Genomic DNA, 27,771 nt, shown 5'->3' with positions numbered 1-27,771 from the left:
GTAGAATAGGGGTGAAGGAGAATTAAAGTGACCAGCAACCGGGAGACAGGTTGATTAACGCGGGATACTGAGATCCGAAACGACACCCAGTTTGCTGAGGTCGCTCACATCTTGATGGATGTAGATGGGGTTGGAGGGGTGCGTGAACCTCTGCCTAAGCTGAAAGGACTGTCGGGGGGTCCCTGGACAGAGCCCCGAGGACATCTTGGGGAGGGGTGTTTGAGTGGGAAGTATTAGGGGAGTTGCCAGTTAACCAGGTAGTTGGGCCGATCCCCTTTGGCATCAAAAAAAGGCTGATGGGGTGGAGTTAGGACTAGGGGGACTTACCTTTCACGGGGTGACAAAGACATGTCTCGGAACTACATTAAATTTCTATGATGCACAGACATTAGTTCTAGTATTAGGCTGTGGGCCGAATCAAAAATTGTATAACTTTCATTGTCTCGGAACTACATAAATTTTGCACAGATTTAGTAAAAATATAATTGTATATATTTGTATATAATTGTATATAAAATATAATTATCTCGTCAGTGCCAAAAGTTGCACATTAATTAATTAAACTAATTAGAAAATTTGATGGAAAAAGTAAGTGCCATTAGTGTCCAATGCCCATATTACACTATGGGGAGCCTATTACCGTGTTGCAGTCTCTTTAACCCATTTGTTTTGATACTATATATATATATATATATATATTGACGTGAATATGACTGTAATCATATATAATTACATGTAATTATATTATATAAAAATAATACAATTAATATAATTGTGAGGTTTTTTTTGAATGAGACGGCCGCAGAGGTCCGGCTCCTGAACCAGCCTAATTAATGGGTGAGGGCAGTTCCTGTGGGTTCCCGTTTACTGAACCCCACTGCCAGCGTGCAGAGTGGGGGTCACGGCCATAGTGGGATGGGGGCAGTGCCAGGCTGGGGGACGGCTAAGGCATCTTCAACTGACAGGAAAATGCCTAACCCTAACCCTAACTCGCCCCCCCCTTCCAGAGCTGCCCACGGCTGGAGCTGGAGCTGGAGCCGCTTTGGGACCGGCTGCGGGCTCCGTACGTGTGGCCTGGCAGCGCGTCCACCTCAGCCAGCATGCCGTTGTGGTGGTGATGATGGTGGGGAGCAGCACTGCACTGCACGCCGCCCGTGCCGCCTTCAGCACCACCATAGCGCCGGCTCTGTCAGACCACCCGCACGCTTACTGCAACACCGGCCTACCAACAGCCCGACCGACCACTCACAGCACCAAACAGAGGCCGGCCCAACACTCACCACCCACCGGAGGCCCGACCCGACCGACCACTCTCATCACCCACCTGATGCCCGGCCCAACAATCATCACCCGCCGGAGGCCCCGGCCCGACCGACCACTCTCACCACCCACCGGAAGCCCGGCCAACGCCCGATAGCCCGACCGATCCTCCACGCCCAACAAGCCCGACCGACAGACTGACAGACAGACCGATTGACCAACCGACTGACTGACCCTAATCCTAACCCTAGCTCTACATTTGTTGTAAATACCTTAGTCTCACACAGGTTGAAGCATAAGCATCTTTATTGTCTAGTTCATCATCACATATGCAGTACATCACACGTTCAGTTCAACTGCAACTACTGCTAGGCAGCAGGCGGGTTATTACTCTATAAATCATATAATTGGGCGGAGTTATGATTACTAAGCATTCTGATTGGCGAACATGCAATAGCCAATCTCTTCTTCTATAAATGAAAAAGCAACTAAGGTGTTTCAAACTATAAGGAGTAAATAATAACGGGGTTAAACATAATCGCCATATCTAATATTACTAACCCGCCCTGTCCTCGTACGGTATGGGGCTGCCTCATCAACCTTTTCCTCCGAAAAGTTGAGGGCTGGGGTAGATAAATCCGTGGGTCTGTGTGAAGAGACCACAGGGGAACCTGGGATAGACCGTCGCGGGGATCCAGGGGTGCCGGTTACAACAGGGGACGCAGGGACAGACCGACGCGGGGACCGGGTGGAACCGGTAGCGGCAGGTGCTGGAACGGCTGCAACAGGCGTTGGTTTAAACTCGAGCGGTGGGGCATCAGGACCCTGAGACGCCAGACGCCGCTCCTTCACAGGAAGATGTTGACTGTTGCGTCGATAGAGGACACCAGCGACTTCGACCAGGTAGGAACGTGGTTTGTTAGAGGGGCTGTGAATGCATCCCAGTTTGGTATGTCCTTTATCTATTTGCAGTCGTACCATTTGACCTTGTATAAGTGTTTTAAGTGGTTTGCTGGTCTTGTCATAACAGCGTTTCTGCGTGCCTCGACTAAACTGTACACTCTTTTGTATGACGGCAGGGGGGCAGACTTTTGGTCGTAGCTATTGCTGAGAGACAGGCAGTGTAGGGCGTGTCCGACGGGACATCAGCGCTGGGCTGGAGAGCCTAGAATGTTATCTCTTGCAATGTTTCGCAGGTTCAACAGGTCCAGTTAGACGTCAGATTTAGCTAGATAGGAACGCTCCATGAGGTGTCTTGCGTTCCGAACAGCACGCTCGGCAAGTCTATTGGACTGTGGGTATTCCGGGCTGCTGGCGACGTGTTGGAAGTTCCACCGTTTTACAAAGTCTTTAAACTTTTGGCAGGTGAATTGAGTTCCGTTGTCAGTCTGCATGCGAACAGGAACCCCATGCACAGAAAGGTGTATTTTCAGCTTTTGGATCACTATTCCTGAGATAATCGTTGGCAGAAAGTCAATTTCAAACCAGTTAGAGTACGAGTCCACTAACACAAGGTAGTGTTTCCCATGCCATTCAAAGATATCGGCAGCCACTGATGACCATGGTAGAGAAGGGGCTGACTGGGATAGGAGGGGCTGTTTCTGCTGATGGGGTGATTGACTGTTGCAGATCGCGCACAATTCTGCTTTCTCATGTACGTCCTTGGTCATCCCGGGCCAGTTGATCATTTCCTTGGCTCATTTTAGGGTAGCTTCCGCGCCAGGGTGGCCTCCATGGATTTCCTCACAGTACTCGTTTCGCAAGGTTGGGGGAATGACCGCCTTGTGACCCTTGACAATTATTCCGTCCTGCACCAGTTCGTCACGGACCAGGAAGTAGGGTCGTATTTCAAACAGGGTGCCTGACTGCTTGTTTGGCCACCCGCCTCTTATGACGGAGGTCAGCAGCTGTGAGGTTTTGTCTATAGTTGTGTGTTCGGCAAGGCGGCGCAGGCGATCAGTAGGCACAAACGTGACCTTCAGGACAGAGAATTCGTCCTGTTCAAACGGGTGTCTTTCGCTGGTGGTGCGTGGTGCTCTAGATAGCGTGTCTGCGATGTGCATGTCTTTACCTTTTTTCTAAACAATGCGGAAGTCAAACCGTTGTAACTGCATCATCATTCGCTGGAGTCGAGCTGGGGCAGCATGGATAGGCTTGCTCAGGATGGTGACTAGTGGCTGATGGTCGGTTTTGTCCGTGAATGTTTTGCCAAAAATAAAGTCTTTAAATTTTGAACAGGCAAAAACCACGGCGAGCAGTTCCTTCTCTATCTGAGCATAACATGGTTTAGTTTCAGTCAGGGTGCGTGATGCGTAGGAAATGGGCATCAAGTCACCGTCGAAGGATGTTTGTAGGCATGCTGCGCCTAGCCCATACTGGGATGCATCGCAGGTGATAGTGACTGGCAGATTGAGATTGAAGTATGCCAGTGTAGGCGCGCTAGCTAGCTGTAAATTTTAAAGTCTCGAAAGCTCTTTGGTGTTGCGGGGACCAAGACCATGCATTGTCCTTGTGGGTCAGTTGCCATAAGGGAGCAGAAAGTTTATTGAGGTTGGGAATAATCTTGCCCAAGTAATTAACCGCACATATGTCTTTCCACAATAAGATAGTTTGGAGGTACAAACTGAAATTGAAAATTTTTCATAAGAAAGAGGTTACTGAGTGGTCATCTCATGAACCTTACCAATTTGGAGGATGCCGTATCATCCTAGGCTTGACTGAACTCAACAACTTTTGTGCAGTATAAAACACTTTAAAATGAATAATCTTTGTTACTGCCTTACAACTGGTCTCTAAAGGAGGTTATATGGCATGCATTGACCTTAAAGATGCATACTTCTCGGTACCCGTTCACAGGGAGCACAGGAGATATTTGAAGTCTAACTGGATGGGACAATTGTTGGCAGCTTTTAAAGCATTGCCTAATGGTCTAACCTCAGCCCCAGCCTATTCACATATGATTGAAACCAGTCCTGGGACTACTTCGAACCCAGAATCATATTGTCATGGCATATTGGATGACATCTTGTCATAAGGGAAACTATGAAATTACCTGAATCATCTGTTTCAGCCACCAAGCTCATGCTTGAAAGATTAGGGTGTCTCATCCGTCCAGTTAAGTCCAAATTGATACCTATCAGAGTAATTGATTACCTGGGATTCACCATTATACTAAACTAACATGTCAGTGACTCTGCCCTGGGACAAGGGATCAGGTTTGATAAAAGCTTGTAACAAACTCTTTGTTAAAACAGCAGCATACGATTAGCAAGTAGCTAGTGCAATTGGCAAACTAGTGGCTGCCTTTTCCAGCAGTCCAATTTCGGGACTTTGCACTTTCAAGTTTTCAATGTGCCAAGGAGCAGGCACTCAAACTCAGTACAAGTCACTACGGTAGACCAATGCGATTGCCAGCAGAGGCCACTGCTGAATTACAATGATGGGCAACGAATATTCGTGATTGCTCCAGAAAAAAATTATCAATTCACTGTTGGTTATTTTACAAACCGATGCAAGAGCCCTCGGCTGAGGAGCTACCAATACCACCTCTAGCTGCGGTGGTAGATGGAATGTGCAAGAGTCACTAACTCTTCAGCAACATGGTATTAACTACTTAGAGGTATTGGGAGCACTCTATGGACTGAAGGCTGATTGCAGTAATATGCAGTATGTGTATGTTCAACTACAAATGGACAACACTACAGCGGTGGCATATGTTAATCACATGGGTGGAATCAAGTCTATATCTGGTGACAAATTGGCTAACCTTATTTGACATTGGTGTAATTACGAGGAACATTTGGGTTTCAGCCATCTATCTACCAGATAGAAACAATATGTTGGTGGATACTAGATCACGGGAATTAATGACGACTCAGAATGAATGTTCAGCCATGAAGTATTTCAAAACATTGTTGACCGGTATGGCATATTGATTTGATTTATTCGCATCTAGGCTAAGCTACCCAAATATGTATCACGAGAACCAGACCCAGGACCGGTGCCAATAGATGCCTTCTCGTCGCACTGGGGAGGAATATTTCTGTATGCTTTCCCCCTCTTTTTTGCCGTATCAGTCGCTGTTAGGCAAAAGCAAGCAAGTCAATGCCACAGGCATTTTTAGTAGTACCTGACTGGCCTACACAGTCTTGGTTTCCACTAGTGCTAGCTATGATGACACAGCCTTACATGGCTGTTTCCCAAAAGCAGGAATCTGATGGTTCACCCAGCAACAGGGAATAGCCATCCATTTCATGACAGATTCAATTTATTGATTTGCCGATTCTGAGGAAACCATACCTGGGACTTGGATTATCAGAATGAACAGTGGATATGATAACTGCGACCTGGAGGTACAGTACTAAAAAAACAGTACATCTCTCACATCAAGAAGTGGGAGATGTTCTGTTTATCCACAGGCATAACGTATGAAACAACACACAAATTACAGATGTATTGGAGTTTCTATCTACCCTATTCTATGATCTGAAACTGAGCTACAGTGCCAGTAACAGTGCCAGGAGCGCATTATCCTCATATTTAGTGCTGGGTACGGGCCATCATTCTGTTGGATCACACCCGTTGATAACGAGGTTTATGAAGTGTATTTTTAATACCAATACCACCCAGACCCAGGTACACGGAGGTATGGGATGTAAGCGTGGTATTAACACTGCTTCGCCAGTGGGCACCAGCTTCGTCCCTCCCTTAATCCAAACTCATCCTCAAAATGGTCAAGCTTATGGCGTTGGTCTCAGCGCAACGTGTCCAGATGCTACACAAGTTACGACTGGACAACATGGCCACATCTGTTAATAATATTACTTTTTACATTTATGATTTACTTAAAGAGAGCAGTCCTGGGGTGTCAGGGCACAAATTTGTGTTTTTAGCATACCCCATGGACCCACGGTTGTGTGTAGTAACAGACATTCTTCAATATATCAAGGTCATCAAGATCCTTAGAGGCACAGAGTTATCTGTACTCATTAGCTTCAAAATAACGTACAAAAAGGTATCAGTGCAAACCATCTTTAGATGGCTAAAAGAGTTCCTGGCCAATGCAGGAGTGGACACTGACATTTTTAAATATCACTCCACCAGGGCTGCATCTACGTCGGCAGCAAGGGCAATGAACGTCCCCATCGACCTCATCCTAGCGGCCGCAGGATGGGCCAATGAACAGACATTGCAGAGATTTTACAATAAGCCCATTGCCGAACCAGGAGTCTTTGCCAGCTCTGTTTTAAGTTCTGTCTTACAGTTTCCCCCCCAGGACAGGAGGGGTCACTATTAATTTTTCTTTTTGATGATTAAAGCATCAGCATTATTTTTAACAATCTCGTCATGTCTGAATGCTTAAATCATTCTCACTCATCCATGGTCAATTGGTGCAGTGTGTGACGCTTGGACTCGTTTCCGGCATGAAATCACAGAGCTTCAAAGTCTTCACGTAGTCACTCACGTGATTCCGAAATACAATAGTAAGTTTAAACGGGAACTTACCAGTTTGAAGTTTGATCTTTATTTTATGAGGAGTTACGACGAGGGATTACGTGCCCACCGCTCCCACCCTCATATTATAAAGGTCATCTGGTAGGTTGGAGTCCTCTCTAATCTTACTATGTTCAGGTCAACTGCTACTATCTGTGATTTCACTCCGCTGCTTTGACGATTGACACGCATGCGGGCTGCCGGCCTTCTTCACGTAATCCCTCATCGTAACTCCTCATAAAATAAAGATTAAACTTCAAACTTGTAAGCTCATTTAATCTTACTATTTCTCACTGTTCAGTCCCAAACTCTCTTCCTAAGTGGAACAGCTGTTTGCATGCATTTCATGCATTTTCATGCTCTTTTGTTTTGCTTACTCATAATGTGGATGCTTTTACACTGGACAATGCTCACCAAAATATTGGCTGAACAATTTCCAAAACAGATCTAGTGGCTTTCCAGTCCACAAGTGTAGTCTACAGTTCCCAGTCACCTATCACTTTAATTCCCTGTCTGGGTGTCACTCCCACTTTGAACTTTGAGGCTCAGAACTATTCCAATTAAACTCAACAAAACCTTAAGAATATTTATCATTGTCCACACTAACAAGTATACCTGGTTGGTTACTGATGGGAAGAACAGCTTTCAAAGGGGCAAACAACAGCAACAGTGCAATTAATGGCACCTCCAGATTTCTTGAGACATTGAAATAAAATTAAATAAAAGGCTAAAAAAATAATTAGTTCTGATAACAATATTTTTTGTAGTCATTAGCTCGGTGTAATTTAAATGGAAAATTATTATAGGGAATTTAGAGGGAAAACAAAACCTTTTCATGACACGACTTCTTTGTTTATGGTATTTAAGCTTCTATGGAAGCAACTTAAGCATGACATTTTCACAAAAAAGGTTGGTATATTGTGAATGTTTTCCCATCAAGAAAAAAATGAAGTTCAACATTCATTATTTCACAACTCATATTTTTAGAAAAACGGAGGTAAAAAGTAACTTTTATATATGATTACAAAATGCTCAGATGTATGAAGCTATAATGAATCTGTTCTTTGTTTTTATTTTATTTTCTATTTCTCTGAAGAAACTGAATTACACCAGTTATTCAACTACTGATAACCCAAACCAAACTTCAGTTCACGTGATCTTATACAATTAATTTAGGCAAGCTATTTCATGATGAGGTCTGGAAGTTCATTTCTGAGCAACGTTCTACCCTTAACTTCTCAACAGCAATTATTAAATGTTGTCTGCAAAGTAAACATTTGTTTCCTCTACCTAATGCTAAGAAGCACTAATAACAGTTTTAAAGATATGCATCTTTGAGTACTTACATTATCAAACTTAGTGCAGAACTTTTTGAACTTTCCCAATCTTGGGAGTAATGGAGAAAAAAATATACAGTAATTATTTTCATTACCAATAGCTTTCATTGCAGCTGATAAGTAAATTCTACACCACCTTCAAATAGAAAACCTAATTCCAATATCAATGCATATGGTACAGCATTCTGGCATTTGTTCACTTTGTTCCCTGATGTGTCCTGCTCTGAAATCTTGCAATGTATTGCAGATGTTGAAAAACTGAAAGGAAAAAAAAGGAACTGTTCCACAAATCAAGAAGGATTTATGATGAGCAAGAGAGTTCATGTTTCAAGTTGTGACATGTCATTGGACTATGCAAGGACATATTTAGGGCAAGGCAACAGAGGTGAACTAAGGGGTCTTCTTTCTAACAAGCGAAAGGCCTGAACGCCAACCTAATTTCTTATTCCAATACCATATTAATTCAACTTTCACTATAATGTATTTGTCATTCCATCCCTCCTAGCATCCATCACATCACAGACCATCTATTTTCCTTTCTCTCTCCTTGCTGTTTCTTAATTCTTGCTCATCTTTAACTCTCACCAGTTTTAATGCAAAATCAATCCAAAACACTGAGCCACATCATCAAACTGCCAGGGGTCACAAGGCAGGGAGATCATGATACTTCAACTTCAGACACAGCACAAACCTTCTGACCACCCACTCGCAGGCAAAGCTGGTCCTTCAGCACTCTCTGGACATGGCAAAGGGAGCTCAATCAATCATGACCTAGCATGGTCTCCTCTTCTAGAGGTTGGCCTCCAGCAAGATTTTTCTGTGTACACAGATCGGTTATGGGGGAAAGGCGTCAGGCTGAGTAGGGAAGCAGGAAGCAGCAGTGAGGTCTCTGGCTCAGTTTGGACTGAGAGCATAACAACGATGCAAGAACATAAAATATTTTTTTCTGAAAGGAGTTTGGGGAACAGTGCTTAAGTAATCTACAGACAAAAAAATAGGAACATGGACCTTGAAAGTACATCTCTAAATTATTTATTGATTTTCAGCCAGGGATAGACAAAAAAAGGACATTTGTTTATTAGACAAATGTTGATGTCTTGATGCATGTATCTAACAGAAGAACTCAACCAATGTTGAAAAGAAAAAAAAAACAATGTTTCAAGTTACTGACCGTTGCCCAGAATTGGGGATAAGAGTAGAGAATTGAGTTTTGAAACTAGAATTGAAATTCTAGTTTTCAAAGACTAGAATTAATTGTAAACTTAGTTTTCCATTTAGATTAATGCGTTTAATGAAAAATATGATTATATGATGAGAATATGGGCTAATGGAATCAAGGGATATGTAGAGAAAGCAGGAAGGGGGTGCTGATTTTGGCTCAAAGGGCCGAATGGCCTATTCCTGCACCTATTTTCTATGTTTCTATGAAATGTTACAATCCTGGTTTTCAATCAAGTAGTAGTGATCATCACCAAAAATTAGATGATGAATGCCCATCTTTATCTCTTAATGTGGTCTTTTTACATAGGAAGACAGACTGATTTTACTGATTTTGAGCATAATTGGCACCACAATGTGGTTTCATGCAGCAGTTTGAAAGTACCGCCCCTCTTCAGCAAATCCATTACCAAAAATAAATTCCAATGCAGCCGAGTAGTAGTTGCTTCATATTTGGCAAATAGAATGATGTAAAGGTTACTTTAACACATTAGCTGTTCTTAATTGAAAAAAAAATGCCAGGCAAGTTAGTTGAAAATAGGTTGCTGGTTAACCTTTTCATTGAAGAATATATAATAAATCATACAAAAAAATCCTGCTCCACTCATGTATAAGGACTACAGGCATATGAAATTAAGAAATGGGTATTGGCAACCATCATCTTGTTCCTTATCAAATGCTGATTACTTTCCTTCAAAAATAAAGAAAGTGATATGAAATATAAGGAATGGAAATGTTACCTACATTGGGTAATAATTAACTCCCAGTCGGAGTATGATGAATCAGTCATATTTTAAATGAAAAAAAAAATGTTAAGCGAGTAATTAGCAGTAGTGGATGTGGCTAACTACCCCTCCCTTCTACTGTGGTCGAGGCTGGTCTGGTCCAGTGGGTTCTGAAGGGGCTCAGGTGAAATTGACAGTATCTGCAATAGATGGGATGGGTGGTGTTTGACATGGTCAGGTGTGTAAAAAGGAAGATAATGCTCTTGCCACAGTTCTATATCATCCAAAGGAAATTTGAAATTTGCTGTATCAACCCAGATGCTCCTCCTCCAGTTTGGTCAATTGCAAAGATTCCCACTAGTTGATAAGGAGGTCACTTCCCCCTCTCGCTGTCTAAATAGCCCAAGTCTCCAAACATACAAACCAGGACAAGGTTTGTCCAATTGGCCTCTCAAGCCTGCTCTGGCATTTAATACAAACACAACTGATGTGATTGTAATCAAAGCTCCATTCTAATATGTCTGTGGCAACCTTTCACCTCCTTATCCTGAATCAATCTACTTAGATTCATAGTCATAAAGGTGAAAACCAGCCCTTCGCCCAAACTTGTCCACACCAACGAACACACCCTATCTACACTACTCCCACCTGCTGCATTTGGCCAATATCCCTCTATACCTATTGTATTCTAGTACCTGTCTAAATCTACCTATCTATATTACTAAAACTCTGTTCTTGACCGGTTTTGGCGATCTGTGCTGCGATTTCCGAGAGAACGCCGCCACCTACGGCCGTCATTTTTGGCCACCTTGCTCAGAGCTCGCCTTCGCCGCATGTGTCCTGAGGATTTTTCCCATTGATGAAATATGACGGAGATATTAATGTTTTTACACAATTCCCCATTCTCTCTGCTGCTAGGGACTATAAAACCAGGAAGTGGTGTGCCTCAATCAGTCTCTGGAAGTGGTGTGCCTCAATCAGAGCTCTGAATGACACTGAACAAATATCTCCACAGCTGTGAGTACCCATAATGTGGTTTGAAAATGAATATATGGTTAGTTGGACGAAAAAAAGCACTGCCTGCAAATGGTTGTTTGGGTTGAAGTAAAAAGGTACTCTCTCTCTCTCTCTCTCTCCCTCCCCCCCCCCCCCCCCCTCTCCCCCTCTCTCTCTCCGTCTCAACCCCCTATCCCTCTCTCTCTCTCTCTCTCTCCCCCCTTCCTCTCTCTCTCTCCCTCTCTCCACCCTTCTCTCTCTAACTCCTTCCCCTCTCTCGCCTCTACCCCTCCCCCCTCCCCTCCCCCCCCCCCCTCCCCCCCCCCCCCCCCCCCCCCCCCCCCCCCCCCCCCCCCCCCCCCCCCCCCCCCCTCCTCCCCCCCCCCCCCCCCCCCCCCCCCCCCCCTCCCCCCCCCCCATCCCCCCCCTCCCCCCCCCCTCCCCTCTCCCCCCCCCCCCACCCCCCACGCCCCCCCCCTCTGCCTCCCCCCCTCCCCCCACCCCCCCCTCCCCCCCCCCACATCTCACCCCCCTCTCAACACACCCTCTCTCTCTCCCCTCCCGTCTCTCCTCCCCCACTCCCCTCCCTCTCTCTCCCCCTCCATCCCCTCCCCCACCCTCCCTCCTCCCCTAAACCTCCTCCCCTCCACACACCCTACCCTCTTCCTTCCACCCTCCCTGCTCCCCACCTCTACCCCTCAGCACGCCCTCTCTCTCCCCTTCACTCTCACCCTCTCTCTCTCCTCCCCTCCTCCCCCACCTTTCACCCCACACCCACCCCCCCTCTTCTCCTCCTCCCAACCCCCCTATCCCTCTTGCCCCTCTCTCTGTGTGTCTCTCTCTCCCTGTCTCTGCCCCTTCTCTCTCTGCCCTCACTCTCTATCTCCCTCCCCCCCTTCCCCTCTCTAGATGTGACTGCAAGTTGGGGGCTATGCGTCAGTAGAGAGGGTGGTTATGGGGTAAAAGGAGCAAATTAATAATATTAATATAATATCAAGGGTGGTAATTAGCATGAGTGCGGGGGGGGGGGGGGGGGGATTTAGGGGGTGGGACGCTGCATGCCGCCTCCCCCCCACAACCGTACGTTGGGGGAACAGACCCAACGGGTCTGCACTTGGTCTAGTACATAACTAAAACTCTGATATTGTAATCTTCCGGTTTGGCGGTCTTTCTATTTGCACAAAGTTTGCAATAGAGCTACGATTTTTTGCAAGTTCACTCGCAGTTCTCCTGTACTGTGAGTGCGCCAAGATTTGTTCCGATCGGTTGAATGTCGTAAAAGTTAGCAAGGTTTAAAAATCTTAAAAACCATGCGTGCGCAGATCGATCTCTTCTCCTGCCAGTCTGCACCGTATGGATTAGTCTCTTCCCCGTCACTCCCCGAAACAGTCCGCCCCTTCCTGCGCCATTGCATCGTTACTGGAGCTAAGGGTGGCTGGTGGACGATTCCAACTGGACTTTCGGTGGGACCCTAAGCAGCCCAGCCCCAAGCAACCCAGCCCCGCCCCAAGCAGCAGCCCAGACCCAAGCAGCAGCCCAGCATCGGAGACCCGACCCAGTCCAGCATGGGAGACCCAGCCCAGCCCAGTCAGAGATGTCGCCAAGCGGAATGCGGAGACTGATCCCGGCCACATAACCACCCCGCCCGCACACCTCTCCCCCCGCTCACACACCCCTTCCCCCCACAACCGCTCCGCCTGCACACCCGCCCCTGTGCAGTTAGGAGCTTTGGGTGAGTGGTGGAATATTGCATTGGCGGAATGGGTTGCGTTGGGGGAATGGGTGAGTGGAGAAATATTGCGTTGAGGAATGGGTTGCAGTGGGGGACCGGGCCTCTGTGTGACTGGTCCCACTTAGTCCAGTGTTTTTTAAATGTTGTGATAGTACCTCCCTCAACTACCTCTGGAAGCTTGTTCCATATACCTACCACCCTCTGTGGAAATATTGCCCTTCAGGTCCCAATTAAATCTTTCCCTTAGATTTCACCTTAAACGTATGTCCTATGGTTCTTGTTTCCCCTGCCCTGGCTAAATGACCCTATAGATCCACCCTATCTGTTCCCCTCGTGAACTTATACACTCCATAAGATCATCCTTTATCCTCATGCACTCCAACAAATAAAGTCCCTGCCTGCCAGAAGCGCTGGTGTGCTTTCTTGGCTATTGCTTCAATATGGGTGGTCCAGGACAAGTTGCTGGTGATATTTATTCCTATGAATTTACTCCAGCAATTTACGTTTTATGCAAGATGCCAGCATCTGCATTTCCTCGTCTTCAAGGAAATGGCAAATTCCACCATGATCATCTGGACTGTTTACAAGGACCCATAGATAAACAAAAGTGGTCCACTTATTCCAATCTTGGCCTGGATCTTTATTGTCAGGAGTTGTTTTGTGTAGTGGGGAAAGGATGGGGTTGAGGATTTTGGTTTGCAGTTGCTTTGCATATGGTCCACTTTCTTATCCCTTTCATTGAACAAGTCATCATCATTGGAACTCTGCAACCAAAGATGCACATAATAAAGCATCATCAACTGCAGTCAACAACTGCATCTTCAGAGGCTGAGCTCTGGTGTGGAGACATGCTTGCCAACTCTTGCTCAGTTATAAAAGCAGGTCCCAGCTCCTGCATTAAGAGTGTTGCCATGAGGTGTATTGATTTATTACTTTGAAGCGAGAAAGTGCAGATCTTGACAATTTTACGGTCGATGGCATTGAGGTCACTGAGGAAGATCAGTTTATCTCCCTCAGTGCCAAATGCCAAGGTTTTCATGGCTGGAGTAGAAACCCTCCCCAGTCCCGTTTATTGCTTCCTGGATTGGGCTGATGACTGTAGGGTATTGGTTCCATGTAAGCAAAACCCAGAATGTCATGAGATTTTCACTTATCCTACAGGGGAAATTACAAATGTCTTATTGTTAATATTATCAGCACATGATGCGTGGTCACTTGTATACCAGGTACACTTTAAAGGATAGGTACACTTTAAAGGATTAAGATTTTTATAGTGTAAGTGAGTTGATTGAATTTGGGGGTAAGCCATGTCAGTTGAGATCGGCCCCATGGTTTGCTCATCCTGCAACACGTGGGAGATCAGGGATATGGTCGGTGTCCCTGGTGACTACGTGTGCAGGAAGTGTGTCCAGCTGCAGCTCCTGGCAGATCGCATTGAACGATTGGAGCTGCGGTTGGATTTATACTGGAGCATCCACAATGCTGAGAAAGTTGTGAATAGCACGTACAGTGAGTTGGCCACACCGCAAGAAAAAGTTAAGCGGACAGAAAGGGAACGGGAGGCCACTAGCCAGCGTAGCAGTAGGCAGGTAGTGCAGGAGTCCCCTACAGTCATCTCCCTACGAAACAGATATACCATTTTGGATACTCTTGGGGGAGATGGCTCATCAGGGGAAGGCAGCAGCAGCAGCCAAGTTCATGGCACCGTGGGTGGCTCTGCGGCACAGGAGGGGAGGAAAAAGAGTGGAAGGGCAATAGTAATAGGGGCTTCAATTGTAAGGGGAATAGATAGGCATTTCTACGGCCGCAAAAGAGACTCAGGTATGGTATGTTGCCTCCCTGGTGCAAGGGTCAGGGATGTTACTGAGCGGCTGCAGAACATTCTGGAGGGGGAGGGTGAACAGCCAGTTGTTGTGGTGCGCATTGGCACCAACGATATAGGTAAAAAACGGAATGAGGTCCTACAAGGTGAATTTAGAGAGCTAGGAGATAAACTTAAAAGTAGGACCTCAAATGTAATAATCTGGATTACTACCCGTGCCACGTGCTAGTCAGAGTAGAAATAGGAGGAAATTGCAGATGAATATGTGGCTTGACAAATGGTGCAAGGGGGAGGGATTCAAATTTCTAGGGCATTGGAACCAGTTCTGGGGGAGGTGGGACCAGTACAAACAGGATGGTCTGCACCTGGGCTGGAATGAAACCAATGTCCTTGGGGGAGTGTTTGCTAGTGCTGTTGGGGAGGATTTAAACTAATGCGGCAGGGAGATGGGAGCATGAGCAGAGGGACAGAGGGATGTAAAATGAGGGTAGAAGCAATAGGTAGCAAGGTGAAAAATAAAAGTGGGTGGCAGGCAGACAAATCCAGGGCAAAAATCAAAAAGTGCCACTTTTCAATATAATTGTATAAGGGCTAAGAGTTGTAAAAACAAGCCTGAAGGCTTTGTGTCAATTCAAGGAGCAATCGTAATAAGGTGGATGAGTTGAATGTGTAGATAGTTATTAATAAATATGATAGTGTTGGGATCACAGAGACATGGCCCCAAGGTGACCAAGGCTGGGAGCTGAACATCCAGGGATATTCAATATTCAGAAAGGATAGACAAAAAGGAAAAGTAGGTGGGGTAGCGTTGCTGGTTAGAGAGGAGATTAACGCAATAGAAAGGAAGGACATTAGATTGGAGAATGTGGAATTGATATGGGTAGAGCTGCGAAACACTAAGGGGCAGAAAACGCTAGTGGGAGTTGTGTACAGGCCACCTAACAGTAGGAGTGGAGTTGGGGATGGCATCAAACAGGAAATTAGAAATGCGTGCAACAAAGGTAAAACAGTTATAATGGGTGACTTCAATCTACATATAGATTGGGTGAATCAAATTGGCAGGGGTGCTGAGGATGAGGATTTCTTGGAATATATGCAGGATAGATTTTGACTTGTTGACTTCAGGCAGACCAGAGGAGGCAGTCATACCGCCATCCATATAAACAGGACTGAGGTGGAGCGCGTCTCCAGCTATAAATTCCTCGGAGTACATATCTCGGAGGACTTGTCCTGGTCCCTCAACACCTCCAAGCTGATCAAAAAGGCACAGCAGCACCTTTACTTCCTGAGGAGGCTCAAGAAAGCCCATCTGTCCCCCCAGATCCTGACCAACTTTTACCGCTGTACCATAGAGAGTATCCTGACCACCTGCTTCACGGTATGGTACAGCAGCTGTACTGCTGCGGACAGGAAGGCACTACAACGGGTGGTGAAAACCGCGCAGCACATCATCGGTGCCCCGCTCCCTGCCATGGATGCCCTCCACCGAAAACGGTGTCTGAGACGGGCTGGGAAGATCATCAAAGACCCCTCACACCCCAACCATGGACTGTTTGCCCTCCTCCCATCAGGGAGGCGGTACAGGAGCCTCAGGTCACGTACTAGTAGGATGAGGAAAAGCTTCTACAACAACACAATCACACTGCTGAACTCGGAGTCCCGACGATAGATTTCTCTGGTCCCTCCGTCCCCTTTGTTTAATCATTCTGTATTTCCTGATTATTCTGTATCTTCCCTCTTTCTATTTTTTTTGTTTTTCTTTATGTACAACTACTACGGACTGACGCAAAACTGCATTTCGTTGTACTGATACTTGTATTTGTGCGATGACATTAAAGTTGAATTGAATTGAATTGAATTGAATTTCTAAACCAATATGTAGTGGAACCAACGAGATAGCAGGCTATTCTAGACTGGGTATTGAGTAATGAGGAAGGGTTAGTTAGCAGTCTTGTTGTGCGTGGCCCCTTGGGCAAGAATGACCATAATATGGTTGAGTTCTTCATTAGGATGGAGAGTGATTTTGTTAATTCAGAAACAAGGGTTCTGAACTTAAAGAAAGGTAACTTTGAGGGTATGAGACGTGAACTGGCCAAGATAGACTGGCAATTGATTCTTAAAGGGTTGACGGTGGATATGCAATGGAAGGCTTTTGAAGACTGCATGGATGAACTACAACAATTGTTTATCCCAGTTCGGCAAAAGAATAAATCAGGGAAGGGAGTGCATCCGTGGATAACAAGGGAAATCAGGGATAGTATCAAAACAAAAGATGAAGCATACAAATTAGCCAGAAAAAGCAGCCTACCAGAGGACTGGGAGAAATTCAGAGTCCAGCAGAGGAGGACAGAGGGCTTAATTAGGAAAGGGAAAATAGCTTACGAAAGAAAACTGGCAGGGAACATAAAAACTGACTGCCAAAGCTTTTCTAGATATGTTAAGAGAAAGAGATTAGTTAAAACAAATGTAGGTCCCTTGTTCTCAGAAACAGGTGAATTGATCATGGGGAACAAGGACATGGCAGACCAATTGAATAACTACTTTGGTTCCGTCTTCACTAAGGAAGACATAAATAATCTGTCGGAAATAGCAGGGGACCGGGGGTCAAATGAGATGGAGGAACTGAGTGAAATCCAGGTTAGTCGGGAAGTGGAATTGAATGGATTAAAGGCTGATAAATCCCCAGGGCCAGATAGGCTGCATCCCAGAGTACTTAAGGAAGTAGCCCCAGAAATAGTGGATGCATTAGTGATAATTTTTCAAAAATCTTTAGATTCTGGAGTAGTTTCTGAGGATTAGAGGGTAGCTAATTTAACCCCACTTTTTAAAAAGGGAGGGAAAGAGAAAACGGGGAATTACAGACCAGTTGGTCTAACATCGGTAGTGGGGGAAATGCTAGAGTCGGTTATTAAAGGTGGGATAGCAGCACATTTGGAAAGTGGTGAAATCATTGGACAAAGTCAGCATGGATATATGAAAGGTAAATCATGTCTGACGAATCTTATAGAATTTTTCGAGGATGTAACTAGTAGAGTGGAGGAAGGAGAACCAGTGGATGTGTTATATCTGGACTTTCAGAAGGCTTTCGACAAGGTCCCGCATAAGAGATTGGTATACAAACTCAAAGCATACGGTATTGGGGGTTCAGTATTGATGTGGATAGAGAACTGACTAGCAGACAGGAAGCAAAGAATAGTAGTAAACGGGTCCCTTTCAGAATGGAAGGCAGTGATTAGTGGGGTACCACAAGGCTCAGTGCTGGTACCCCAGCTATTTACAATATATATTAATGATTTGGACGAGGGAATTGAATGCAACATCAGCTGGGGAGCAGTGATAGCTGTGAGGAGGATGCTAGGAGGTTGCAAGGTGACTTGGATAGGTTAGGTGAGTGGGAAAATGCATGGCAGATACAGTATAATGTGGATAAATGTGAGGTTATCCACTTTGGTGGCAAGAACAGGAAAGTAGACTATTATCTGAATGGTGGCCAATTAGGAAAAGGGGAGATGCAACAAGACCTGGGTGTCATGGTACACCAGTCATTGAAAGTAGGCATGCAGGTGCAGCAGGCAGTGAAGAAAGCGAATGGTATGTTAGCTTTCATAGCAAAAGGATTTGAGTATAGGAGCAGGGAGGTTCTACTGCAGTTGTACAGGGTCTTGGTGAGACCAGACCTGGAGTATTGCGTACAGTTTTGGTCTCCTAATCTGAGGAAGGACATTATTGCCATAGAGGGAGTACAGAGAAGGTTCAGCAGACTGATTCCTGGGTTGGCAGGAGTTTCATATGAAGAAAGACTGGATAGACTCAGCTTGTACTAGCTAGAATTTAGATGATTGAGGGGGGTCTTATAGAAACTTGCAAAATTCTTAAGGGGTTGGACAGACTAGATGCAGGAAGATTGTTCCTGATGTTGGAGAAGTCCAGAACAAGGGGTCACAGCTTAAGGATAAGGGGGAAATCCTTTAAAACCGAGATGAGAAAAACATTTTTCACACAGAGAGTGGTGAATCTTTGGAATTCTCTGCCACAGAAGGTAGTTGAGGCCAGTTCATTGGCCACATTTAAGAGGGAGTTGAATGAGGCCCTTGTGGCTAAAGGGATCACGGGGTATGGAGAGGGCAGGTACAGGATACTGAGTTGGATCATATTGAATGGTCGTGTAGGGACGAAGGGCCGAATGGCCTGCTCCTGCACCTATTTTATTTGTTTCTATGTTTCTATACACCTATGATCAGCAAGCAGATTGTAATCCACCGCAAGATCAGCAATAGGATCAGTCAGAAGGTCGCCAGGCTTACCAATCATCCTGCTGCAGCTACAATCAAATGATGACTGGCAGGCAAATGTAGGATTGCACAATTCAGCCCGTTGCCCGTGTCTCCATCCATCACTCTCTCCACAGACATCTTGTTGTGTTGAGAATTTTCAACATTTTATGCTTTTGTAACACGTGTAGTTCAACACAATTGCCCCATTAATTTCCTTCTGTCCACAATCCAAAAAGCAACAGCTTTTACCACCGACCTTGAATAAAGAGGTAGTCACCTCCATAACCCAGAGTTGATCTTGTCCAAAGCATGCTGCTGTCAGGTGTCAAATGTAAAAGATCCACGAGAACCAGCAGTAACAAAGTCCAAAAACAGATAATTCTTGTAAATAGCTGTCATTTGGACTTGGGAGGTGATAGACAAATTTTCTCTTAAAAGCTCAGTGCTGGGCCAGCTGCTGATTTTTGATGTATGTTAATAATGTAGACATCAGACACTAAGTGAAATTCAAAATGTACAAATGACATATAGCTCAAGAATTCAGTTAAGTGAGGAGAATAGGGGTACTATAACAGAGGATATAGTTACAAATTTCAATCCATTTGTTAAATTTAACTTGCAGCAAGTTAGATTTTATGCAGATATAATTTGGAAGGAAGAACAAAGATACAATAAAAACTAAATGGCACAATTCTAATCGAGACAGACCAGGTACATTTATACATAAATCCTTTTAGACATCAAAGCTGGCTGGGAAAATGATTAATATAATGGTATCCTGGACTTTGCAAGATGAAGTATCGACTTATGGAGAGGCAATAATCATTTTTTTTTAACTATTAGATCACAATTTGCGTATTATAACTAATTCTGGTCATGTACTTTAAGGAGAGTGAGAAGGGCACAGGAAACATTTACTGGATTGATCAGGGATGAGGGATTTCAGTTACAAGTACAAGTATAGAATCTAGGGTGGTCACCTTGGAGCAGAACGTAACAGAACGTCAATAACATTGCAGCTGAAGCAAAAATGATGAAGCACAATAATCACTTAAAGTCTAAATAAAGTTCATACCTATTCTGAGAAACATATTCACAAAAATACAGTTAAACACAAAATCTAACTGTAATTGCATGTTTTCTATTCTTAACTGGCTGTACATTCAAAAAAAGCCACCAACATGAATTTGGAATATATTAGAACAAAACATTTACAAATTCTGTCCATGCAATAATTATGGAACTTATCAAATTGGAGCAATTTTGGCCCAGTGGCAAAACTCTCTGATTTTTGCATCTTTCAGCTGCTACCAGACAGAAAGTCAAATGCCCTGAACAACACTGCTTCTTAAACTGTCCCAGGCTTTGCTATTTCACTTCAAGTATAATATAGAAGGAAAGGTTATGTGTTCTACCTGATTACTTTTCAAACCCCCACGTGTTTTTTTTGGGGCTGAAATGTCGTTAAAAAAAAGGAAATATATGATCCAAATAACTATGCGAGAGAGAACATATACACAAATATAACCATATAACAATTACAGCACGGAAACAGGCCATCTCGGCCCTTCTAGTCCGTGCCGAACACATAATCTCCCCTAGTCCCATATACCTGCGCTCAGACCATAACCCTCCATTCCCTTCCCATCCATATAACTATCCAATTTATTTTTAAATGATAAAAACGAACCTGCCTCCACCACCTTCACTGGAAGCTCATTCCACACAGCTACCACTCTCTGAGTAAAGAAGTTCCCCCTCATGTTACCCCTAAACTTCAGTCCCTTAATTCTCATGTCATGTCCCCTTGTTTGAATCTTCCCTACTCTCAGTGGGAAAAGCTTTTCCATGTCAACTCTGCCTATCCCTCTCATCATTTTAAAAACCTCTATCAAGTCCCCCCTTAACCTTCTGCGCTCCAAAGAATAAAGCCCTAACTTGTTCAACCTTTCTCTGTAACTTAGTTGCTGAAACCCAGGCAACATTCTAGTAAATCTCCTCTGTTCTCTCTCTATTTTGTTGACATCCTTCCTATAATTAGGCGACCAAAATTGTACACCATACTCCAGAATTGGCCTCACCAATGCCTTGTACAATTTTAACATTACATCCCAACTTCTATACTTAATGCTCTGATTTATAAAGGCCAGCACACCAAAAGCTTTCTTTACCACCCTATCTACATGAGATTCCACTTTCAGGGAACTGTGCACAGTTATTCCCAGATCCCTCTGTTCACCTACATTCTTCAATTCCCTACCATTTACCATGTACGTCCTATTTTAGAATACGAGTATTCTACTTAATGTACGAACATTGCTATCACCGGTACCATGGAGATAAGTAAAAAATAATACTCCAAGAACGAGTGCAACTAATTGCACTCATAAGGAAGATCCATGCAGCATAACTGAATCATGCCAAAAGCAATTATTAAGCTTCAACACTCAAATAAGCTTTAATATAAACTTTTGGACATTTCCTTAATTTATGTTTTCATGGATGAGTTGCTAGTCATTATCAGTTTCAATGGCAGGTGCGGTAATTTTTACTCTTGCCAAGCACTTGAAAATAGCTGTGGATTTCTCCAGTTGGTTTAGAATAACCTTCAATTGAATATCTGGGGGTCTAATTGTTTTATTAAAATGTTTAATTGGCAGAAAAATGTGAAACATCCTGATGTACATTAGTTAGTTTTAAAATGGGAAAATCAGAGTAATTAAAATAGTTCATTGTTATTTCTATAAATAGTATATTTAAGGAAAGTTGACATAATATAACTGTATGAGCATATTGCACTAATTGTTATTGCTATGCTCTTAGTTGTCAGCACAAATACCTTTTTTGTACAAACAAGTTGCAACCTTCTGCAGTAATTTTCAATACAAATTTCAAGCTATGGCAAGTCTCAATTTCACTGTGTTAAGGGTTTCTCAAATATCAGTATTTTGAAATAGTTTATTTCATATTAATATTCACTTTTCCTACATAGATCCTAAATGTGATTTTCACTATCAGAAGTGCCATTGTTTGAATCATATATAAAACCGAGACTACATCTGCTCTCTCCCGTAGCCACAAAGTGTCCTATTGGACTATTTCAAAAATAAGCCAGTGATATATCCACTGTTAACACCAACATTATTTTTTCAATTAGCATCACTGAAAAAAATGATATTGTTATTGTTATTCAATTGCTCTTTGTGAGAGTGGCTGTCATTTGTCATACATGAGTATAACAGCTATTTCTTTCACGTGCTTCATTGGCTACAAATGATTTTAGGACAAGCTGAAAAAGATATGGAACGGCTATGTGTAAACGTACCTACTTATTTCATAAGATGGCTCCAATCAGCTCAAATAAACATTAGAACACAAAGGATACACAGCACAGACATCAGCAAGGAAAACATATAAAAGCACTATGAAGTACCTGAGGTAGACTAGGAAACAATCTAAAAATTAAGGTTTTGGAATTCTCCCACTCACAGTATTTTACTTAGCTGGTTGTTAAAAAACACAATGATCTTCAAATTATATACTCTAAATAATTAAAAAGGAATAATAACTTAGAACAATTAAGTGAACTCAATTCAAAAATGGATTTACTTATCCTTTGTCCTACATAGCCATTTATTAACAAAAACATGAATAAAATGTCTGTTTCTATGACAGGTATAATGTGCCAGATTCATCATACATGTCCCCACACGTAAGTGCTTGCGTTAAGCACCAAACCGTCCTGAAAGGAGGGGAAATTATGTCTTTCACACATGGGACCTCAGGAAAATCTAAGCCATATTAACATGAATTATTTTATCAGTTCAGTGGGACAAAAAAAAAGGTGGCACCGAGTTAGTTGCAGATTTTGTCTCAAAATAACCAGCATTTTTTGATTGCAGAATCAGTTTTTTTTTAAAACTTCATCATTCCAACTTAATTTAGTTTTGAAATGTTACTTCACAATATATTACAGAGGTCCTTTATAGGTTCCCTGCCAGTAGCATTTCATAAAATGTTGCACATCTTCCATCATGCTGTAAAATGTATTTATAATGCAGAGCAATATGGCCAGCTAGCGGCGTGCAGGGAATTAAAGTTGTCTAAGGGATTCAGATTATTTAAATTTACAGGGTAAGGTGCGGCAGATGGAGTTTAATTTGGATAAATACAGAGTAATTCAGTTTGGAATGAAGAATAAAAAACATGCACATACCATAAATTAACTATAATAATCAAGATTAAAAGAATTTAGATGTGATTATTGATCATTCATTGCAGCCATCTTCCCATGTGAAGCCTATTAGTCAAAATCATTAAGCACTGAAATCACTCAAAGACATCTAATTATCTCAAAACAAGGTAGTCAGTTTCGGAATTTGGAGGGAATCGTGTTCAGAATATTAAATGCAAATGGAATACTGATTTCAAAAATAATACTGCTGCTTTGTACTCATGTAAAATACTGCAGGCAAGCTGAAATTCAGAGACAAAACAGATAGTATTGAAAACAACATCCATGGGGAGTCAAACTGATGTTTTCCAGATCACTTAAAAAGTTATGTTATCAAAGTTTTAAAGGACAAAAAGTAGCATAAACAACAGTATTTATTTTATCCCCAAAAGGAAAATAAAAGTATGAGAGATGAATAAAGTATATAAACAAATATAATCATAGCTAGAAATGCCAAATTAGCAAGCGGAACATTTAGCGATTATGCTTGGGGCTTAGCAAAAGTCCCCAAAAAAGTATTAAATTATTTAAAGCAAAAATAAATATATAATTTGAAAATTAGTGCAATAGACATGGACAACAAAGTACTTCACAAAACATAATACATTTTTTCTTGTTAAAATGATACACAAACAGCTCTGGAATTGGCAGATTTAAGTGTGACGACTATGAAATATGATTAATATTTTGAAGTTGTGATCAATTATTCTCTATGATCCAGGAGAATTTAGAAACATAGAAACATAGAAATTAGGTGCAGGGGTAGGCCATTCGGCCCTTCGAGCCTGCACCGCCATTCAATATGATCATGGCTGATCATCCAACTCAGTATCCCGTACCTGCCTTCTCTCCATACCCCCTGATCCCCTTAGCCACAAGGGCCACATCTAACTCCCTCTTAAATATAGCCAATGAACTGGCCTCAACTACCCTCTGTGGCAGAGAGTTCCAGAGTTTCACCACTCTCTGTGTGAAAAAAGTTCTTCTCATCTCGGTTTTAAAGGATTTCCCCTTTATCCTTAAGCTGTGACCCCTTGTCCTGGACTTCCCTAACATCGGGAACAATCTTCCTGCATCTAGCCTGTCCAAACCCTTAAGAATTTTGTAAGTTTCTATAAGATCCCCTCTCAATCTTCTAAATTCTAGAGAGTATAAACCAAGTCTATCCAGTCTTTCTTCATAAGACAGTCCTGACATCCCAGGAATCAGTCTGGTGAACCGTCTCTGCACTCCCTCTATGGCAATAATGTCCTTCCTCAGATTTGGAGACCAAAACTGTACGCAATACTCCAGGTGTGGTCTCACCAAGACCCTGTACAACTGCAGTAGAACCTCTCTGCTCCTATACTCAAATCCTTTTGCAATGAAAGCTAACATACCATTTGCTTTCTTTACTGCCTGCTGCACCTGCATGCCTACCTTCAATGACTGGTGTACCATGACACCCAGGTCTCGCTGCATCTCCCCCTTTCCCAATCGGCCACCATTTAGATAATAGTCTGCTTTCCTGTTTTTGCCACCAAAATGGATAACCTCACATTTATCCACATTATACTGCATCTGCCAAACATTTGCCCACTCACCCAGCCTATCCAAGTCACCCTGCAGTCTCCTAGCATCCTCCTCAAGGACCCGCCAGCTTAGTGTCATCCGCAAACTTGGAGATATTGCCTTCAATTCCCTCATCCAGATCATTAATATATATTGTAAATAGCTGGGGTCCCAGTACTGAGCCTTGGGGTACCCCACTAGTCACTGCCTGCCATTGTGAAAAGGACCCGTTTACTCCTACTCTTTGCTTCCTGTTTGCCAGCCAGTTCTCTATCCACATCAATACTGAACCCCCAATGCCTTGTGCTTTAAGTTTGTATACTAATTTTTTATATGGGACCTTGTCGAAAGCCTTCTGGAAGTCCAGATACACCACATCCACTGGTTCTCCCCTATCCACGCTACTAGTTACATCCTCGAAAAATTCTATAAGATTCGTCAGACATGATTTACCTTTCGTAAATCCATTTCTTGCTCTACGATCTCCAATTGTTCTATTGTTTAATGTTAAGATAAGTTTTCATGAAAGAGAAAACCAAATTAGAGGACTCAATAGGTAAAATGCCTTTTTCTGGTTACATGCTTGTTTAGCATTCCTTCCTGACTATATCAAGATTAAAACATTGACATACTGAAAATCATATATATAGCAAAACAATGGTATTCGCACAGATCTAATGCGCAATTCATTCTGATAAGAAAATAAAGTCTGTTCAATATTCAGACAATAAGTCTGATCTTTATTTCATCAAAATAAAGAAGGTTTGAACAAACTACATTTTGGACAACATTAACATATAAACAATTGCCACACAAAAATCAACTCTTCACGCTGATGAATATGAAAAAAACTGTGATGAAGTGCCTTGAAAATATATTCACAATTTAACAAATGATTTCCTCAAATCTTACTTCAAGACCTTATCCATCCTGTCTCCAAAAGAACATACTTTCATCATCCAAAGGCAAAAAATATATATATATAAGTGTTTTTATAAATGCCACATTTAATTCAAATACTGGATCACTAGTTCACAGTTGACAAATAAAGCAAATGTCATTCCTGTTCAGAAGATTCCATTGTTTTTTTTGGTGACATCAAGAATTACATCCACATGTGTGGATTTCTGTAAAATCACAGAACAGCAGCTTGTATTACATTATTAAATACATTATCATCACATTTTCACCAAATTAGGAAAAATATTCCAACATCCAAAAGGAAGCATCTCATGTTCCCTGTGCAGTGAACCATATTAAGTAAAATTTGAGCTGGTAAAGATATACTGGAGAAAAGATTCTCACGGAAATGATAATGATCGCTTTGAAAAACAGGACTAAGAGAAAATAGCTTTATCAAGGACAGTTAAGGAGGTTAAAGGGGAATGTTACTAAGTATGTAAAATTATAAGGAGTGCTGGTAGGATTGACTGCAAAAATCTTTTCCCATATAAGAGGTTGATAAAACTAGGGGACATAGATTCACGATAAGGAGGATGAAAGAAGAGATTTTGAGCGGATATGAAGGACATTGCGTCATCCAATGTGATACGCACTTGGAATTCACTGCCTAAGATGGGTCACTGACAGCATTTAAGAAATGTATGGATGAGCATTTGAATCACATAGGCATGGAGAGCTATGAACCAAGAGCTGTGAATGAGATGAATATAAAAACATGCCCACTGGTCAATGTGGATGAGCTGGGTTGAATGTCCTATTTCCATGCTCACAATTCTATGATTCTAGGATTTGAAAATCCCAAATAACAATGTATGAACCCCAAAATAATGGTCCCCGGTGAAAATGTTTGAATTGATACTGAAATTTACAGCTTTCATGACAAAGAAGGTCTGAAGGGTCTCGATCCGAAACGTCCCCCATTCCTTCTCCCCAGAGATGCTGCCTGCCCCACTGAGTTACTCCAGCATTTTGAGTCTATCTTTGAATTAAATCAGCATATGCAGTTCCTTCCTGGGCACTATGTTGGTTGGTTTACTGAAACTTTGAATTTGACAATCAAAGAAACTCTTCAAATGTGATTTATCCAAAACTTAGCGGAGCTGAGCACCACTCCATTGTGCAGAGATGATAGAACATGGATACTAAACTAGGACTTCTCATACACTGTAATTTATAATCTAGCAAGTAGGTGCTAAACAAAAATCTTAAGTTTCCTCTATACTGTTCTGTTCATATAAAATCAGGCTAATGGAGGAAACTGGATTATTATGGCTGACGTACATGTAATGCTTCAAATGAATCACCAGGGACCGAGTGAATAAGGATGCAGCAAGACCACATTTAGTTCCATTTAATGCTAAATCCAATGAAGACAAACTGAATGGCGTAATAGATATTCACCTGCAATTGAAGTGCTTCATGATTGTCCAGTCCTTCAACAATCGGTGCAAATCGTTCTCTGTTATTCTGTTCTGCGGCTGTGGTTATAGCTTCCAAGATTTTATCAAGGCTAAAGGATTATTGAAAATGTGTTATTAGCGTGCAAATAAAGCCAATTTCCAATTTAATTCTTCTCAGCTACTGCAGATTTTCAAAATAAATCAATTACTGTGTTTATTGCACTGCTACACTCAAATTCATTCAGGATGATTTAAAAAGGATCAATTAAATTAAATCAGTAAAAGTAATTCCACAGCTCACATTCACAGAAAGAAAAACAGTAGAACAATACAGTTGGATATCAATATTGTGTTGTGTTATTAAGATTAAATGCATTAAAAAATAAATGACTACAAACATATCAAAGGGTGAAAGCAAAATCCAGTACAGTAACAGAGTAAAGGTTTAAGTGATTTCATAAATATCTGTAACAGATTCTATTTAGAAAAATGTTATTTGTTGGTAATTATTATTTTCAACTTCTGGCAAATCGAGTTACACAAAAAAAACATTTGCTTAAGTGACACAGTATGTATTTTTTGTAAACAAATTTCATTTAATTTTAACTGAATAAGAACAAATATTTATTACTTTCAAGAAAAAACAGTTGAAGGATATGTCAACTGAGATACCATGCACTATTGGAGATTATTTCACGTTAAGTAATTTACTGAAAACAACATAAACAGCAATGACAATCAAATCAAGATGAACATACAGCTTTAA

General features: G+C 42.4%; 1 protein-coding gene across 3 annotated transcripts in view; it reads right to left on the bottom strand.

Moving 5' to 3' along the window:
• diaph2 (diaphanous-related formin 2) overlaps positions 1 to 27,771 on the bottom strand; it is a 567,387-nt gene that overhangs the window by 445,566 nt on the left and 94,050 nt on the right. For all 3 annotated transcript variants that reach the window (XM_055643895.1, XM_055643898.1, XM_055643897.1), the window contains exon 5: positions 27,007 to 27,115. In XM_055643895.1, coding sequence (XP_055499870.1) covers positions 27,007 to 27,115 — 109 coding nt within the window. The remainder of the gene's footprint in view (positions 1 to 27,006; positions 27,116 to 27,771) is intronic.

Source organism: Leucoraja erinacea, chromosome 12 (genome assembly GCF_028641065.1).
Source record: "Leucoraja erinacea ecotype New England chromosome 12, Leri_hhj_1, whole genome shotgun sequence".
Lineage (NCBI taxonomy): Eukaryota > Metazoa > Chordata > Chondrichthyes > Rajiformes > Rajidae > Leucoraja > Leucoraja erinaceus.
Note: the sequence above shows the minus strand (reverse complement) of the source record. Positions and strands in the feature narration are given on the sequence as shown.